The sequence below is a fragment of the Chelmon rostratus genome, chromosome 17 (assembly GCF_017976325.1).
Source record: "Chelmon rostratus isolate fCheRos1 chromosome 17, fCheRos1.pri, whole genome shotgun sequence".
Lineage (NCBI taxonomy): Eukaryota > Metazoa > Chordata > Actinopteri > Chaetodontiformes > Chaetodontidae > Chelmon > Chelmon rostratus.
This window is the reverse complement of record NC_055674.1, coordinates 18,983,476-19,002,454: the sequence shown is the minus strand read 5'-3', so window position 1 is coordinate 19,002,454 and position 18,979 is coordinate 18,983,476. Positions and strand designations below refer to the sequence as shown.

The window sequence follows — 18,979 nt, the reverse complement described above, 5'->3', positions numbered from 1 at the left end:
AGCACTTTTAAGGCTCGGCCACGCAGGGATTGGAGACACTCCAGGACTCCTAAGTCAGAGGTGGGCTAAGCCATCAGCTATATCGCCCCCCCACCCCTCCTGCGCACGGATGAGAGAATGGCTGACTCACAGTGTTGGTGGATGAGGCAGGGAAATGGAGGACAGACAGGCAGCCTAATGCAATCATATGAAATTAAATTTAGCTGCCATTAAAAACCACACTCTGTTTTCGTGAAGTTATTTAATATGGCCTTAAAAAGCTTATTAGTTAGAGGATGTGGATTACTGCCTGAGGCGTTTTGCGAGTGGAGAGGATTTGTCAGAAACTGCAGTTGAATAAATGAAGCAGATTATTGTAATTGTGAAAAAATAAAACAAAGAAATAGTTATATATGAATTGGCTACAGTTATATCCTTTCCATTGTCGAGTGGACCCTTGTTGCATCCTTTCTTTGCTGTTGTTAGTATTTTTATTAGGATGTGTCACTTTGTTTGCCGTCTCTAGCTGATCTGCGCTGTTGTGGATGAGCCTGAATCAAGGGTGTGAGTGTCGGCAGCAAGAACAAGAGCACATTGCTAATGTCTGAAACAATCCTCCACATGCACAAGGGCATACACTAAGAAACGTAGCTACTAATACTAGTGTGATACTATGAAATTAATCAATGAGCGGCTTGGGGGAAGAAACAATTGGGACAGTGGGAACAGTTGATTTGTAGATTGTAATTGAGAATGTTTAAAGTAACATTATCTTAAAAATTCTGCTGACGGCTTTACAAATACAAAGTGATGCTTGTTTATCTTTCATTAATCTATTTATTTATAAGTTCATAATTGATACTTCTGTATTAAGACATCTGTTTGGGCTCTGGTACCTTAAAATTAGTGTATTCTGTTATTTTTTTCTTTTTGTTGTCAGTAATTAATCATTACATCATCAATCAAACAATTAGTAGATTAACAGAAAATAAATCTACAGCTATTCTGATAATTGATTCATTGTTTTAGTCATTTTTCAGCAAAAATGCCAAACATTCACTGGTTCAAGCTCGCTTTTCTTATTTTCTTCTTCTTATATTTGGATTTTTCACTGTCAGTCAGACAAAACATGCAATTTGAATATGCCACCTTGGAGTCTTAGAAATTAGAATTGGCATTTTTCTCCATTTCCTGACAGTTATTGACAAAATGATGAATTAATTAATTGCAGAAGTGGTCAGCGGATGATTAGACTCTGAAAATAAGTGTTAGTTGCCTCCTAAATTCAGTTAATTGATAATGATGAATGAACAATCCTTAGTTGCTGTTCTGAGCAACAAGAATAGGAGCCACTATAAAAACGTTCCTGTTCTATTGCAATTATCTGTGCAAAACATGCTTGAAAATTGTCACAGAATCTTTTCACATAGAAAGTCTTTCATAAGCCTGTATTTTAAGGCAATTTAAATTCTAATAACCTACTTTGCCCCCAGCTGGCCTCTCGACCCATGCCACCATCCTGAGAGCGGAGATGATTGTCCCTTTAATAGACCTGTGTGTCAGCTTGCTCTTAGCCTAAGGACTGGTGTTGGGTGGGTGGGTGAATCAGAATGAAATCCCCCCAGCTCTGAACTTCTCAATTGTGACAAGGGCAAGCCTGTGCCTCTGGTCATCAGGCTTTTTTTCAGCCTGAACCCGTGACCGCTGCACTTCTCCGCGCCATTGAAAATTAGCACCATCATCAGCTTGCCCTGTTTTAATCTGCGGTGACAACAGCACAATAGTTTCTTGTTCAAAGCTTATCAAAACGCAAACAGAAGCTGTATGTTGAACTGAATTTCTTTCTCTGTTTTCTGGGTGATTGAGGCTTGAGGAAACTGCCCCCGGCACAACAGTGACGATAAAGCGGAGATAAACTCTGCTGTCGTCCGTGCTTCCAGTCATGATAGCAGCTTTGGTTGTCACAGTTGTCAGGGCAAGCAGTTGGCAACTGGCGGCGTGGTTTTGAGGCTGTATGTGCCAGCAGCTGCAGTAATTTGCTGTGTTTGGACGCTCTAAATTCCTCTGGTGGGAGGATGGATAATAGACATGGTTCACAGCCCTGTTGCTAGGCTTCAAGACCAAATTTTTCATGACACAATGAGTTAGTGGTGCCTGGTTGTTAGGTATAATGTAGCGTTGGAGATGTTAGAAATGGGGCCGAAAAGGCCGGGTGCTCAGTCAGTCACTAGGTCTGCTCTGCCACCTGTGGCTCACACATATTTGTGTTACAGGTTCCATCTTGACATCGATATTGCTGTACGTTGGCTGGTCTGACCCAGTGGCTGATGTGGTTAAGATTATGTCAGAGGCATCCCAGCCTGCACTCACCATAGCCACGTGTGGAATGGCAGGCATTTGTACCAGACACTGGTGCTGACAGAATGATAAACTCCCTTTACCATAGGCAGCTGTAGAGGCCGATTTATTCCTCTGTCGTATCAGTTTCTCCTGGTGATATTTAACTCAGCTGTGCTCCGTCTCAGTGTATTTGCATGCTGCCATAAAGTTGCATCATCAACTCTCTGTGAAGTGTCATATGTATGTCTTTATGGTTGTTGTGGATGTGGTGAAAAAGTTGCGTTTCTGGCAGTTAGTAGGCATGCGTTGTGATGTTTTGGGCCTGTTCTGTGGTTTGTTCTTAGAAAGCTGTATTAAGTAGGTGCTGATCTGGTCAACCATCCAACCTGTCTGCCGTCCTGCGAGGGATCAGATTCCATCTGGAACGTGCCTTGTTCCACTTCAAACAGGAGGGCATAATCCTCTTACGGACACGGTCGTTCCACTTGTACTTTGCGTGCGTGTGCCCATGTCCCCGTGCAAAGTCTCGAGAGAGATAGAGAACACTGAAGCCTCTCGGGTGTGTTTCTGCCATCCTGTCCAGATGCCTTGGTTCTGCCCTGTTCCTCCGTCTCTGTATCTTCTCTATCTGGCGTCATTGATCCAAGCCACCAGCTGGTCCTGGGCTGGCCTGATCTCATTTACCCCCAGAGAGGAGCTTGTTTGTGGGCAGACGGCCCATTATGGAGATGATCCAGCAGCTCTTCAAGTTACAAATTAGCCTGAGTTTCTCTTGCACACTGTCTCTGTCCTGTTTTAACCACCGTGCCCCCCCCCTTTTTTTAATTGTCCTTTCCTAAAACCATGTCACTACTATCTCTCTTATATCCCAGGGGAGGGAACTAACAGCATCAGAGGAACCTGCCTCACTAATGCACTTCCTCTGTCTGTCTGTCTCTTTCTCTGTCCTTCCCATCTGTGGCGCTGCTAGCCTGGTTCCCCACTTCCTCCTGTGCGATCAATATCCACACAGTTGAGCTCTGCGCTGCCCTGCTGGTCGTCCCTGCAGGCGGTGGAGCTCAGCCAGGCTGTAGTAGGGCCCTCGCCGCTGGGGCCTTGTTTGTAGTCGGGCTCTGTCTCTGCCCTTATTGTTTTGGGGCTGACGGACTCTCGAGCCCTGCCTCCCCACAGTATTGTCTAGTTTCTGGGACATACTGACGCCTCTGTTACTGCTGCATATCCCTCCCTCGTTCTTTCTTGTCTTTGGCCTTCTCTCTGTCTCTGTCTCTCTGTCCCAGTAGCTGTGTCTGTGCACTGTTCGAGTACTGTCGAGGCCGACTGTACAAGATTAGCGTCTCTCTTTGTCCAGGGTTAACAAGCTCTGTCATGTGTTAATCTGCCCGTCCCCAGGGGGCCGAGTTTCTCCGAGCGTGGACGCACCATGGGAAGGACAGGGTTTGAGTGTTTGTGTGTGTGTTGTGTGCATCAGCTTGTTTGGTGTTTGTTGGAAGGAGGGGGGTGGTGTGAACACACACAATGCACAGCCCTAAACTGTGACGGGTACTGGCATTCTCTACCATTTGCTGCAGTCATACTTGCCCTTTCGCCGATTTGTTGTATCTTATTACAGTGAGAAATGTAATTAACAAAGAGGTTTGTTTGAATATGATCCTGTAATCTCTTCGTTTCATTTGAGTTATCACTTGAGGACAGTGTAAAATCTCAACCTGAAGCTCCAAAGTGTCCTTAGGATTAGTGCCAGCCTTTCTGATCACATGTTTCTGTGATCCAGGTGTCTGTCACACAATCTGCTGCTCTTTCCCACACACACCAGCAGCCAAGCACACAAGGAGACAGAAAAAGACTTGTTCCTTCCTCTCAGCGGGGCCTTTGTTCTCACTCAGTTTGTCTTATGGAGCATCCCGACAGCCCACTGACCCATTGGAAATCAACTGTTATGAACAACAGTGTTGGACAACATTGAGGAGTTCACTTTAATGGTTAAATACGAGTGTATTTTAGATTTGAAATTGCATAAAAAGGCAAGATTACAATGGCAGAAAAATGCAAAAATATCACAATTTTTATGCTTAGCTGAGGTGGAAACTTGTGCTAAAGTGTGGTGACAACACTTTGTTTGGGTAATGATGATAAGAGTGTAATTCCCACTGGGGATAGGGGAGAAAAGTCCCCCTCAGTTTTTAAAATCCTATTTTTGTCCCCATTACTTTTGTTGTTAGAAGTTGATTGGCCTGTAAAGTTCTGAACATTGTGTTTCTTACTGTGCGACCACCGTAGTCCAGATGTAAAAAGGTCTGAGGTGATAAAACTCTTGATCTCAGTCTCCTTCAGTTATTACTACATGCTGACAGCAATCAGCGACCAGCGGTGCTTTTGCCCCTGGTTTTGCCTCTAAGGATAAGGTTGCCCTACCTTTTTGTTGGAGGTTGATAGAGCTGTTTGGATCCTTAAGGGAAGACTTTCAGAAACCACTCATGACTGAAAGAAGTACCTCATGTCCTCTGCTTGTTTTGTGGGGAAAATATTTTTCCAGTTAATATTAATCTAAAAATATGCTTGAATAGAACATAAATCAAAGCTAAGGCAGCAAAGCACAGGGCTCTTCACAGTCAAGATGTAACTACAAACGAAACATGACTTTAAGCAGAGTCAGTGCTTTAACAATACAGCAGAAGTTTATGTTGCATTTTTTATTTTTGTTATACTTTCATTAAAAGCACTATAACCATTTTTATCACAGCAGCTAAAAATACAGATTAAATGCTGTCCCTTGAAGTTACAACAAAGAGTTAAAACAAATGTAACAGTGAAAAAAGACACAGGCTTACATAATTTGCCAGATTTTTGACATTTGCTCTTAGCACAACATTTTGATGGAAGCCTACGTCCTGTCTCTCTCCCCCTCTTGGTTGCTACCTCACTCTGTCCCTCCTTTCTCCCCCGCTTGCTCAACCCTCCCACAGTCTGTGGGGAATGCCATGGAGAGCAGCGGGCTTTGTTTGGAGTTTATTTGTGTGCAGGACAGAGGCGGTTTCCTGACCTCAGGTCGGGGGTGTTTGGAGAATGTGTGAGCTGTGATTAGCATCAAGTTGATGGAGGCAGCGGCAGCACTGGTAACCCCCAGCTGGATTTAACCGGCTGTCATGTACCTTCAGCACCCCTCATCCGACACCCACACATACACCTATCATTTATCTTCCTCTGGACCTATGCTCGTTCTCATCAGGGATTTGTTCGGTAATAATCAGCCTCTTGTCTCATGGATGGCTCTTAGAGGCTTTGGTTTCTTCCAGAGATCAGCAGTGAGCTGTACTGATGTGTGATGAGGCTGAGGAAGAGGCCGTGACATGCAGAGAAACTGTCCTTCTAAGTGACATGAGAGCGAGTCAGTGGTTGCAGTGATGGTAGATAGAAGTGGTAGTAGCTTTGAAATGGTTTCCTGTATGCTAATAAGGAGGCTTCCATTATTGATGGGATGGCTTCATGTGACAGTGAACAGTCTCATACACAGTAAATGTCCACTGCCTGTGGAAATAACTGTATTTTGTGCTCTACCTGTTCAAACAGAGTATGAGTGATGGGAGCTATTGCAGCTGGTGGCCTGTCGCTGGTGGCCTGCCAGGATTTGGCAGAGAGTTAGTGAAACATTCAGCGGTGGAGCGTCTTTGCTGCACATCTTTACTTCTGAGTCAGTTTTCTAAGAGGTAGAGATGGATCTCCCTGTAGCAATCATGTCCTTGCATTTGTGCCCCCCTGCCAGCGATCGTGTTTCCCTGCTCTTAATCCCAACTCACTGTTGCTAATAAAATATTTTGTGTATTGGTATTGGACTGTTTTTGACAGTTCATCTCAGCTCAGATTTTAGGGTGATACCCCATCAACTTAAAGAAATTAAATCTTTCTGCCCGTTTAATTTCAGAGTGTAGTTTTAAGATGTTTCACATATAGTTTCCAAATCTGGTTGCAATTCCAAATTGTTTAATTTTCATTATTTTCATTATCAGCTCTTCTACTGACAAATAGTTTTGTCTCTGAAGTGTTTGAAAAAATAAGCCCATAATCTTTGAGAAGACATTTTCAAATTTCTTGTTTTGTTGAACCCTCATTGGAAAACCCAAAGGTATTCACTTTATAATGATGTATTCTCATCTGGGGTAGGACTTAATTGTGAGCCATGGGTCTAAGTGTCTTAATGGGGTTGAGAGTTGACTGAGACTACTGTTGTGATTTAGAGTAGGTTGAATGGACAATCTCAGGCCTCATCATGTGTCATCTTCAATCTAACATTCTTCCCCTTGCAAAGAGCAGGAGTGATGCGCACATACACACACGCGAGTGAAAAAAATACTCGCCTTCCACATTATTTTGGTATTTTTTGTGTCAGTCACAAGTAAAACTGCGTCAAATCTGAGGCCACTTGCATCAGCCTACTTGCCCATGTGCAGTGGTGCCGTAAGCAAGAAAGCAGTAAATTATTGAAGCAGTGCTACTTAAAGCTTGCAGAGTCTGGTCTGGTCTAGTTTGGAGCTGTTTTACATGATTACAAGACAGGAAGAATGGAAAGGTTCGACTGATGGCCAGTACACAGATCTGTATAATATTAATGATGTACCTTTTGACTTATTTTCCAAATAAGATCTTTAGAAACGTATTATGAACTATTATAAAATTAATTTTCACGTAGAGAGCATCAAAATCTTAACTGCAGTTTGATAGATTGCTGTCTTAGTGCATAACACCAATCTAATAAGCTGTTTAAAGCAAGGACAGTCAAAACAGTGTTAGCAGTCACCTGCTTTGACACATGTTATTTTAACATTATGAGATGTGCTTTGTAAGTCCTACCCTGGCTGTGTCAGAGGAAAGAGGACGGTTTATTAGCAGTGGCAAAGCGCAAACACAGAATCTTGTGTTTGCTGCTCGTGAAAATAAAAGCCTGCCAATTACAGGGTCAGAGGCCAGTGAGTGCTCGTTAAAACTGCCTTCAAAAGCCCGAGCCAACCTGCTAACATGCTCTCCCCTCACTGCCGACGTCTTTGCTCAAACCCTCCACACTCTTATGAACACATTAGTTATATCTTGAGGACTTTAGTCAAGCTTGCACGAGCTCATGTCAGCATTAGTGCAGGGCTACATCGGCCACAAAAGCTCACTTTCTTTTTGCATCTTTTCTATCATCTCCGCCACCCCACCCCCACCACCACCACTGCTTCCTTCCCCCACAATCCCTCTCTTTGACTACTATTTAGAGTAGGCCCCGGAGATAGAAGAGGGCTCACAGAATGCATATGCGTGTGTGTGTGTGTACACAGTTTTGTCCTGTGAAAGCAGAGCCAATTTTCTACCGCAGCGATTCATACATGGCCTTGGATGGTTGGCTGGCGAAAGTGAGGGAGTGAGCGGGAGCACTTTGATTTAGGCCTTTGTGTAGAGAAGGCGAAGAGTCTCTTGTTTCTAACTGACAGTGGTTGTGCACACACCACAGCCCAAGAGCAGATTTGACATTAACATTTAGCTCAGTAACTCACACTACAGTGTCTTAATTTTAATCTTGCAATGAATCACAGCTACCCTTTGCACCGATTCAGGAATGTGGTATTTTCCTGTGAGCAGTTCTTAAATGTAACCTCCTCTCCAAAATGTAAATGGGAATGTTGGTGCATGTACACCCCCCTGCACACACAGTAGTAGATTGTGCTTGATGCAAAAGGGGGTCAAAGTACCAGTTTTCTGTTAAAATATGCTGATGACCTGATTATTCAAGAACGGCATGTTTGTGTCTAGACAGTCAGAAAAGCTTAGATCCCTCAGCGGAGTTGGATGCCTTCCAGTTATTGACAGTATAGGCCCAAACACTGCTGTGTGTCAGGGATACACACACAAGTGTGAGCACACACACATTTCGTTACTGTCCCAGTGTGGGTATTTATGAAGGTGTGATGCCTAGGAGGATGATTGCACCTTGCCCATCATTAGCTTACTGCTTGAAGCCAGTTAAGTGTAATAACAACAACAACAACAGACGATGCAGTGTTTTCCTAAAAGCAAACTTTACAAAACCTCTTCAAGTACAAAATCCTTTTAATAATAATGGTGTGTGTGTGTGTGTGTGTGTGCACAGTGGGTAAGGATGGTGGGTTAAAATGATTCCTTCACTGGTCTTTCGTGATCCTGTGCTTTGTCCACTGCCTTTGGTGTTTGTGTGTCTTTGTATTTGTGTGGGTTTCCTTTGTTCACAGCGACTGTGTAGCTCATCGTTGAGGCTTGCAGGGAATTTGGAGTGGGATGCTGCTTGAAAGCTGCGACCACATGACTTGGACACAATGTGAAGGCCAACAAAACACATTTTTGCTAAGTCAACTGCATTCAGAATTTTACAGTGAAAAATCTGCCAAACCATATGGATACCAGCACGAAACTCCCACTCCATTTCCATACTACTCTGTTCTATCCCCAGCTATTGTTTTTAGGTGTATATTGAGGATAACAACAACAGCCTGTTGAAGGAGTTATTTTCCTGCAGATCCTTTGTGTGCATTTGTGTTGTCGCTCAGGCCACAGGAGGTCAGGAAAGCTGACCGGCTGCCTGGTCTGAGGCAGCTCGACCAGAAATTTTCTCCAGATTTAAGCCATTTTATGTTCCAAACATTTCACACGGTGCACTGTTCCTAAATGTTTTGAAACGGACCTAATTTAGCTCATATAGCCATCTGTCTGGAATCTGCTGCTGTACTAACTCACAAGCCATTATGTATCAGGTCATTGAATACATTCTGTCCCGTATGGGTTGAAAATGCCAGCTTGTGTTTTACAGCCTAGGTTGTAGCATGGCGGGACCAGAGATGGTGTTAGAGGAGATTTCCCACAGCCAATCACAGTTTTCCCGAGGTTCTTGGAGGAAAGCTTCAATATTAAGACAGTTGGATGTAGGGTGAATTTTACAGATGGTCTAAATGCCACAGCCTCAGTTTACTCTGATTATACATATATTCATATAAAACTGGTAGACCACAGGTCCCCATTGCTCCAGCTTAAACATTATGATTAGAGAGAGGTACTTCAGTAATGTAGCATTATGTAATGTAACGTATGCGAATGTAATCCCATCGTAACCCTCTCGAGTAATGTAAATCCCCCATCAGCAGCTGTGGTTGAGGTTCCAGTGAACCAGCAAAACATTTAATCCCCAGTTGCTTCAGTGAAGCTGCTTAGTCGATAATGGAGAAAACTAGAGTTGTGCCACATAGCTCTGTGGTCCAAATGTGTGTAATTGTATGAATGTGAAGCAGATGGTAGAAAAAAAGGGGGGATTTCTCAGCAAAATTGTCCATTGATAAGCAGAATAAAACGATTACTGAGGAATTCAACTTTTGTAAGCAGTTCTCAGAAAACATGGTTCAGTTTTACAGTGTTTGGTAGCATTTTAAGCAAACACTTGACAGCCTCTGAATTGGCTAACTTAGTAAAAGTGTAATATTCAACTCTCACCAAAAGTGGTCCCTCGTGGCACCGGCTCACTCAGTCCGTTTGAAAGTGATCACTCTCTTCAGTCTAATTAGATTTGATGAAAAGCTGTAGAAGCATTAATTGGTTCGAGTGCCGCAGTAATTTGGGTTGAAATCATAGATCGTTTAAAGCTGTTGCAAGACATTGAAGAAATAATTGTATGACAGTCCAAAACTTTACAAATGGACAATACACGTTGATTGTAGCAAAGTTCTGAATGTTTTTAATGTGGTCACAGTTGCCAGGGACCAAAAGTTTAAGAAGAAGTTGGTAAGGAAGATGCTATAAGAACGGTAAAATCATTTATAGGGTCAGTGGGGTCTTAAGGGGTGAGTGGCAGGGTGAGAAATTCACTTTGGCAGCAAACCAAACATGAATTCTTCACTGGCATTTCTGTTTATTTGGCCGCTGAAATAGTGAAAGTGTCTTGATGCATCTGAAATCCCCTCCACCTCCAGTTTCTGTGAAGAGTAGATAAAAAGTATGTTCCTGAGTGTGTTCCTGCCCTGGTTTCTAGCCTGTTTATGCTTGCCACTGACTGATGATCCTACTGACGCAGGGCAGGGTGAGTGAGCAATAGAGCCAGAGAGAGAAGCGCAATCTCACAGTTGTCTGGAGACTTTCAGGAGAAAGAGAAATGTTCCTCTGGCTGTGGCGTGCAGTCAGCATTTATCACTCTTATTTCTCACACACACAGCAGTGTAGGGTGCTTTGGAGTGGAGCAGTGCAATAAACAGCCTAGCCAGATGCTGAGGTCTACTGTGGGAAGAACACCAGAGTCTGAAAAAGAGAGGAGGGAATTGGAGACAATTATATCCTGGTTCACTGCTTGGTCGAATTAGGTCATAGTGTTGATAGCTGGATACTGGATCTGAGTCGTGCAGTGGTGTGCTTGTATGAGAGATTTTGGAGCATCAAGTTGGGGGAGTTTAATTTGTAAAAACGTCAGATACCTATATGCATATTTCGCAGTGTATATTCATAATGTAGTCTGTGCTGAAAGTGATGCAGAATAACTTCCTGTGACCTGTCCTGGGCTGTAGTTGTAAGGGAGACTGAATATTTGACTGTTCGCTAAACCCCTCCCCCAAACAGCAGTTGTCCAATCACAGCTTATAAACTGATCCAATCTGCTAGCAACAGTTGTCACAGCTTTTGCCTGTCTGAAATCAAGGACCCATCATGCAGAAATGTGCTGAATAATTGAAGTCATAAATCTGCCACTACTATAATTATTGTAATCTGCATTAAATGCCATGGGAGAATGGAAAGTGTCACAGACTTCGCTAAGGGAGGGAGACAGTAGCTAGGGGAGGTGGGGCGCTTAGCGACCCCTCAATTCCAAAATTTTCTATTTGGATGCCCGAAATTGAAATGTACACTATTTGAGGATTGTCAGTTACTGTTAGTTAACATAACATTCAAGCTTGGCGCATACCTTTCCTACAAAAAACAGGCCTACTCCGTGTCGCGCTTCATCAACATAATGGCAAGATTCACTCTCGTTTTGGAACAAGCTTTGTCCGCTTGGTGTTTTGCCTCACTGTATTCTTGTTATTTTTGTGCTGTGTCCACCATTTTTGTAGCTTCCTCCACCACCAGGTTGCTACCTTTTTATGACGTCCCGACCTCACCTGCGACAAAACCTCACCTGTCATTGGCTGGGGGCTACACATCTACTGCCTGAAGGTTGCAGGCCAGAAACGAGCCCATCGCGGCAAAGAAGAAGAAAAAAGAACAGGCAGGGCCTCTGCAGATAAATACACCACCACACACAGTGGGTTGTAAGTGATGATTGAGAGGGATTACTTTTGTATGAGTCTGTACATAATTTTTTTTGGAAAATCCTGCATAATATACCGTGAAGTGAGATATGAGTGCAGAGGATAATGGCTGGCTGTCTGAACCACAGGTTGTTCAGAAGCATAAATAAAAAAAACTGTGGGACTTAAATACTGTCTCCATCCACCCGTCCTACTCACACTCTCCTAAAAGCTTTGACGGGTTGTGGTTAGTGACATAATTAAGCCAACTGTCCACGTTTTTCAGCCTCACTGGCATTTAAAAACCCCTTGTGACCGAAGGGTGCGGCATGAACGGCTTCTCGCAGCTACTCGTCTCTCTCTCAGCCTCTTCAGTTGTTTTGGGTGGCGGTACTAGCTGTGTGTATCCGTTCTTATGCGTTGTTTGGGATACACAGATTTTTTTTTTTCCAATCTCAGTTTCTCTCTCTCTCTCTCCCCCTCTGGCCCTGCTCAGCTGCTCTGGCCATCTGTGCAAAGGCAAACAGAGAACAGAGGGATGGAAGGAGAGCGGTAGTGGTGGGGGAGGAAAGAAATCGAGGAGGGGAAAATGATATGGAGAAAGGCAGGATCAGTGGAGAATGAAAGAGAGCCTTTTGACATGTGAGATTTAGTTTAGAGGATGAGTGAAGTATGACGGAAGAGGGAAAGAAAGACGGCGAAGAGTGCGGGAATTGTTTCCAGAAAGCTAGTGGCATAAAGATGATGTGTGTCCTCGTCTAGAAATAGGACAGTGAGTGTGTGCATACAAGTTTAGGTCAGTGGAAAGTAGGATGACTAGTGATGTCTGGATTTTAGAGTGGGACCAGCAAACATCAGCCAATAGTGAGCTCATTTTACGTCTTGTTTTTTCCCTGTCTCTCTTTTCCCCCTCCGTCCCACCTTCCCTTTCTGTTCCCATGCTCCACAGGCCAAGCCTCTTCCTCTGGGCTGGCCTCTGTGTTGCCTCAGAGTTTGTCTCACCACTTACCCTCCTGCTCCTCACTCTGTTTGTAAACTTTGACAAGCCAGTTTCCTGCTACCCCACTCCCCTCTCTCCGCTTTTAAAAAATCCTTTTCCTCTCATCCTTCCATTTTGAAAGGATTTGAGCAAACACAATATGAGACAGTTGTCTAATATTGATGCAGACACTATATGACAGCTTGTATTACACATGGTTTCCCTTTATCAAGCCTCATATGCTTTGTGTCCCACTTCTTGTCCTCAGTTGCTCATATCTCTGACTGCTCTGTTTGTGACCCATGAGTCAAACTGTCTGCCTATCTTTGGATTTATGTTACATGCCTTGACCCACTTAGCAAACACATCCACGCTTATTTCCCACCTCACGTGACTCCTCTTTTTATAACCATTCTAGCTTAATAGCGTGAAGCAGGCTTACTTGGCTTTTCTCATCTTTGCACATTAAAAAGTTGCATGCCTTGACGTTAAGTACAGGTGACACATTGTGTACATACGTTTGTGCGTGCAGTTTGCGTGCTAAAGCTTTCTCTACTCCCCTAAGTGTCCTCTCCCAGAAAACTAGTCTTCCACACTAGTGGCTCTGATGCCATTTTGTACCAAGGAAAAAAAATGAAGCCAATCCGTAGCAGCTACGCTGGCCAAGTGTGTCACTGAGCTTTTTAGTGTCACAGAGGGGACCATTTACCACTGCACTGCAGTTGGCATTGAAATTAAAGAAGGCTATTTGTATAATGTGTTATTTCTGCAGTAGACATGTCCTCTCTCTGCCCCTCCTTTTGTAGCCCCTGAGACAGTACACACATTCAACTGATCATAAATTGTGCTGGTCTAATTGTCTGTTCTGAGGTCTCCCTCCCAGCACGACTTATAAAATTTCTTATGTCTTTATAAATGTGTTACGTGGTCCTAAAAAGGCTTCTCCTGAGTTTATGCAGCAGTTCAATCTCCGATACAGTTTTCTTGTACATCCTTTTCCATTTCTTTCCCACAGTCAATTTAGCTGCTAACTCTTGGACACCGGCGTAAAAGTATTTCTATGTGTGTGTGTGTGTGTGTGTGTGTGTGTGTGTGTGTGTGTGTGTGTGTGTGTGTGTGTGTGTGTGTGGGGCGGGGGGGGGGGGTCCAACCAATCGTTTCATCTTACTTCTAGGACTAACAACATTCCTCAAGGTCTGTCTACTGATAGGAGAGACAACAAACTGCTTTTCATGTCTGGTCTTGCAGTTGACTAACCATGTTGTGCTGTATATTGTCCTGCCTCTCTCCAGAACAGACCTTGCTGTCTTCATAAAGCGTGTAGACCTGTGGCCATCCTGTGAGAATTAAGTCCATCAGCCCTGCTCGCAGAGACGGACCACAACCACTCAAGGGGAGATGAAGCCGGATGGGGTTGCCACGGCAGCACTGGAGCCAATGGAAACGTTGGAATCCAATCCAGTAAATGAGGCAGAACCAACAATGGGACAGGAGCCAAACCAGGCAGCCAGTCCAGTGGAGGAGGAGATCCCACAGCAACCTGTTGGAGAAACGGGCCAGGTGGAACCACTGCCAGACCAGGCCAAGGAAACCCCAGCTGCCAAGACCAGCAGCAAGACTTCAGGAGACTCCAAAGCCAAGAATACCAACAAGGCCACGGCCAAGACAAAACCTGGTGGCGCCAGCCCAGCCAAGGCCACATCTGGCTCACGGCCAAACCCATCCCAGAGCCGCCTCTCAAATGGCGTGTCAAAGCCCCAGACCAATGGAGAGGCTAAGAAGGCCCCACCTGCTGCGGTCAAAAAGAGCACCCCGACCACAGCTTCTACCAAAAAACCAACAGGCCCAGTCGGAGCCCCAGCCTCCAAGAGCAAAGTGGCTGAGAAGAAATCCACAGGGACCGCCACCAACGGCGCAAAACCGATGACCGGAACAACAGCAGCCAAGAAGACGCCATCCACAACTGCTAATGGTGTCAAATCCAGCACCGCTGCAGCTGCTGCTAAAAAGCCCCCAGGTTGGTGAAAATGTCATCACCAAACAAAAGTTCAGTGCAAAAACACATGTGTAGTTCAGAATGTAGGCTGTTTGAGACCCCCCACCCCCCCCACCCCACCCCCCACATCAGCTGTAAGTCTAGCATGAAATGTTTTCACAGCTCCAACCCTGAGTGTTCATTATAATGTGGTGACATATGGATAAATGCACATAGGATGGATTCAGCACACATATTAGACACGCCAGAGTGGCTTCTGCTGATCTAGACATGCATTTGCCCTACATCCTTATGACAAATGTATGACTTATACTTCTGCCTTTCCTCTATCTGTGATATGTGTTGCTATATATTATTATACTGTACAAAATAATAGCATTTGTCTCTCTTCTTTCCTCCAGCTCCCAAACCTGCCTCTGCAACACCCACCAAACCTAGCTCTGCTGCCTCACCCAAGCCTCCTGTTTCCAAGACAACCAGGTAGGTGTGACATTTGTGCAGAATTTAAGCCTCACCCTTGGCAGATTGTGTGTCTGTGGACATGTAAGTGAACACAAGTGTGTCAAAGAGATACCCTGTGTGTCTGTGGAAAGCACAGACAGCTGTCTATAATTGGTCCTCTTGTCAGACATCCTCCAGGCGAAAATGTTCTAAGCGGGTTCCTTTTATTAAAAGCCTTTCTAATGGAGCAAATCAGCAAATTTGCTCCAGAACGGTAGCAAATACGAATAAATTGCCATAGAAATAAGAACTGCGGGGAATAAGTTCAGCATTCTAAAGCTCCTCGGTGCCAAGTGAGAAGCAGTTGGTTCAAAAGGCTGCACTTGGCTACAGGTTCAAAGAAGACCCTGTTTAAGAAAAAAACACCCTGGAGGAATGAGGGACAATGACCCCCCACATCGAGGCTTGGAAGAGCTGGGTACAAGTAGGCCAGCAAGCAGCCAATGTCAGAACAAGCCTTGGAGGAATGGCTCGCAGGGTTTCACCAGAGCAAGCATTCTACAGCAGCATTATTAATAAAACAAGTTTTGGGAAGAAGTGCAGTTTGGAGAGGGGAGGAGGAGCAGTCTGAAGAATTAACTGAGAACAAGAGAATGCCCTTTAAGTTCTTGTTTCTTTAGAGTGGGCGTTTGTGTGTGTTTCTGCGCACAAGCATGTGTTGCCAGTGTTTGTATGCAATCAGGTCAACATGTGTTCCTCACCTGAGTCACGCTGTGTGCATGGTGTCGGTTCCTGAGGTGACTTGGCCACAGACCAGGAGAGGGGGCTGAAGGAGGCCTTTGTCTGAGACTGTGACGATCATGATCAGATAGAGCCTTTGGGAGTCTGACTGTTCTTTCAGCAGTGTCTTATCCCGCTGCCTCTTCTTCTTCTGTTTGTTTGTTGGAGCAATAGCCTCTTTCTTCCTTGCTGTTATGACACCATGGTGTATGGTATGATGGGTTATGTCATCACGCCGGTATGTCTCTGTGTAGATGCATTGTTCAGTCAGAGACACTTGCGTCAGACAGATTGGACTATTTGTAGCAAGCTTATTATAGCACAGGGATAATAACCATAAACTGCAAGCAATCCCAGGGACATGCTCAGAAGGATAGTTTTATTCACTCTCTTGCTGAAAATGAGAAGAAACGATTGCTACCACTCCAGTGTCTCATGTAAATATGAAGCTACAGCCAGCAGCTGGTTATCTTCGCATGGAAAAAGACTGTAAAGACTTGAAAAAAAGGGAAAACAGTTTGCCTGACCAAAGGTAACAATGTCTGCCCACCAGCATGGCAACTGCGAAAATGACAACTCTCCATTTTACGGGGGTTCAAATGAAATACAATGTTCTGGTAGGCACATTTTGTTTCTTTTGGAAATCTCCAGGCTAGCCGTTTCCCACTGTTTCCACTCTTAATGCTTACCTAAGTTGCCAATTTAGGTAAGCATGGTAGCAGTAGCCTCATACTTAGCAGACAGACATTGGTGGTAACAATCTTTCCATCTGCTCTTGGCAAGACCGTGAGTAAGCGTATTTCCCAAAATGTCGCACTGCTCCTTTACTGTGCATCATAGTACCATAAAAACGAAGGCCATAGTTTCTCCATCGCAGATTTTGCATTAAATGACAGACCTGGGACCCTCTTCAGATCATAGGAAATGCTCGCTGGTTCTATAGTTGTGTTTGGTAGGAAAGGATCTGCTGCTGAGGATGCTCCCCAATTTAAGAGAGATATATAAACAGATATATCGTTTCCAGGTTAAAATAGGTACTGGTGTCAGAAGTCCTGTATTGGCTGGACTCTATTCCAGAGGAGACAGCACTATGACTGAGGTATGGAATATACGTACCTAACACAAGTATGCTTTCTTTTCAATACGTTCCGCTGTTTTCTTCTCTGTTTAGCCATGGCCAGTAGACTAACATGACAATCACACTAAGCTGCCAGCCACTGCCTTCCACCTGACAGTAAGGTGTTTCACGTGAGGATCCCTCAGGTCCCCTCCCCCCTCCACACTCCACATGCCATGGGTAGCAGTTGGATTGAGGAGATTACACTCAGATTACAGCTTTATACAATGGTTGATGTGCAAACATCTCATTAAAAAGTATTACACAAGGGTACGTTGGTAATCACCACTGCAGTACAGAACGCTCATTGTGCGACCTTTATGAACTGTCAAAGAGATTTCATTTGTAACCTTCACCATGTTCACCCAGTTCTCTGTGGAACGTGAATCCCCTCCTTTTCTCTGATAGAAAATCAGCCATCACAAAGTTACAGTAAACACTTATATAAGATTTATATATGGTTTTCAGCACAGTGGTAATTTAACACAATTAAACACAATGTGTTAAAATGCACTGTTTTAACACTCTTGACAATACTAGTGTTATCTTCTCTCAAAACCAATGTGCAGTGTAGAAATAAGTCATTGTTGTGTCATTAGAATCTACAGATGTTGCCTCCATATTAACATTTTTGGGTATAAACACAGTTCTAAACAAATATCTCAAAAATCACATTGAATACAGTAAACACAAAATAAATTATGCTAAAGGTAAGACATTTAATTAAAACATGCTTCACATAAATATTTTCAAAACATGTAGCAATATATGTCATAGCATACAAAGTGCAAGTTCATAACTTTACTGATATGACTGTTCCACATTAACATGAGAAATCATGTAATCTGTTGAGGTCATCACTTCCAACATTTTTCTACAGTCCATCTTTAGTTAGCCAGCATCCCCTGAGGGCGTTATAGTAGTTACAGGAATTGTCAGCACTTCTACTGTAGTTTTGAAAAAACCTAGAATAATAAGCACAGTAAAAAGTACTAACTTGTCAGCTTTGTTTTTTCAAGATGACAAATAGCAAAAATATACTGATCAAGTCAAAAATGTTCAACTGTGTACAGGTGAACAGATTCTAATATCACAGTAATGGGCAGTTCTTAATGTTAGTCTTAAATGTTTTGGACTTCATGTAAAAATAGTCATGCCAAAAAATGTAGAACATCTGTCACACCTGTCCCTTATATATTTTAGACAGCCTGGTTTCAGAGAAGTGGACCTTGCATAAGACCTTGAGCCCTTTCCACCCCTCCTCAGGAAAGTCCATGCCCAGCTCATGCTCCCATGCAGCCTAGTCGCCCATCAAGTGACCAGCCAGGCTTTGAAATGAAAAGACTGTAATGAGCTTCGTAGGTACCATGGACAAATTTGTCAAGAGACTGAGCTGGAAACTAGCCGAGGCTAATACTGTAATCAGGTTAACATTGGATTGCACTTTAGATGCAGTATTTTGTGTTGTTTGGTTGAGTCAGTGAAATGTTTTACATACAGTGGACTTGTTGCCCTGAGAAGGATTTAGCTGCAGAAAACCTCCATATGAATCCCCACGGGAGAGGTATAACCATTACTGAAGATAGGCTCCTGTGACAGCAACATGTACCCTTGCAGGCATACTTCATTAAGTGTGTATGCGTGTGTGTGCACACGTGTGTGTGTGTGTGTTTGTGTGTATATGTGATGTGCTTTGACAGGGCCATAAATTTCTGCTTGAATTAGATTTCCCCCTTTAGCTGCTACTCAAGCCTTAATTCAGGCCTGCTATCAGCAGAGTGGTAGAGAGCTCAATGGATACATTAACTGCCACATCAGACACACCCTGCTTCCCCTGTTGCTGGCACACACACATGCACACACGCCCGCAGTGGGTCTCTCAATTACTCTAAGGCTGAATTTATTTAATTCCATCCGCAGCAGGTTCCAGTTATCAGACAAACAAAGTGCAGAGCAAATACAGTTTCACTACATTGAGCGACATCAATCTAATTTAAGGCCACTCACAAGTGTTTTGTTCCACCCATTCAGCTCAAGGTTTTGGGAAAATTAAATGAGGTTTTTTAGTTGATGCTGCC

The 18,979-nt window shown here is 43.8% G+C and overlaps 1 protein-coding gene across 2 annotated transcripts in view; it reads left to right on the top strand.

The window, feature by feature from the left end:
- The window catches only part of wu:fb95e10 (cell surface glycoprotein 1), a 31,644-nt gene that overhangs the window by 1,417 nt on the left and 11,248 nt on the right, over positions 1–18,979 (top strand). Inside the window, exons 2-3 of one of the 2 annotated variants that reach the window (XM_041958007.1) lie at positions 13,865–14,584; positions 14,965–15,043. In XM_041958007.1, coding sequence (XP_041813941.1) covers positions 13,966–14,584; positions 14,965–15,043 — 698 coding nt within the window. In that variant the 5' untranslated portion in view covers positions 13,865–13,965. Of the gene's footprint in view, positions 1–13,859; positions 14,585–14,964; positions 15,044–18,979 lie in introns of both variants that reach the window. The other variant, XM_041958006.1, reaches the window with a different exon arrangement.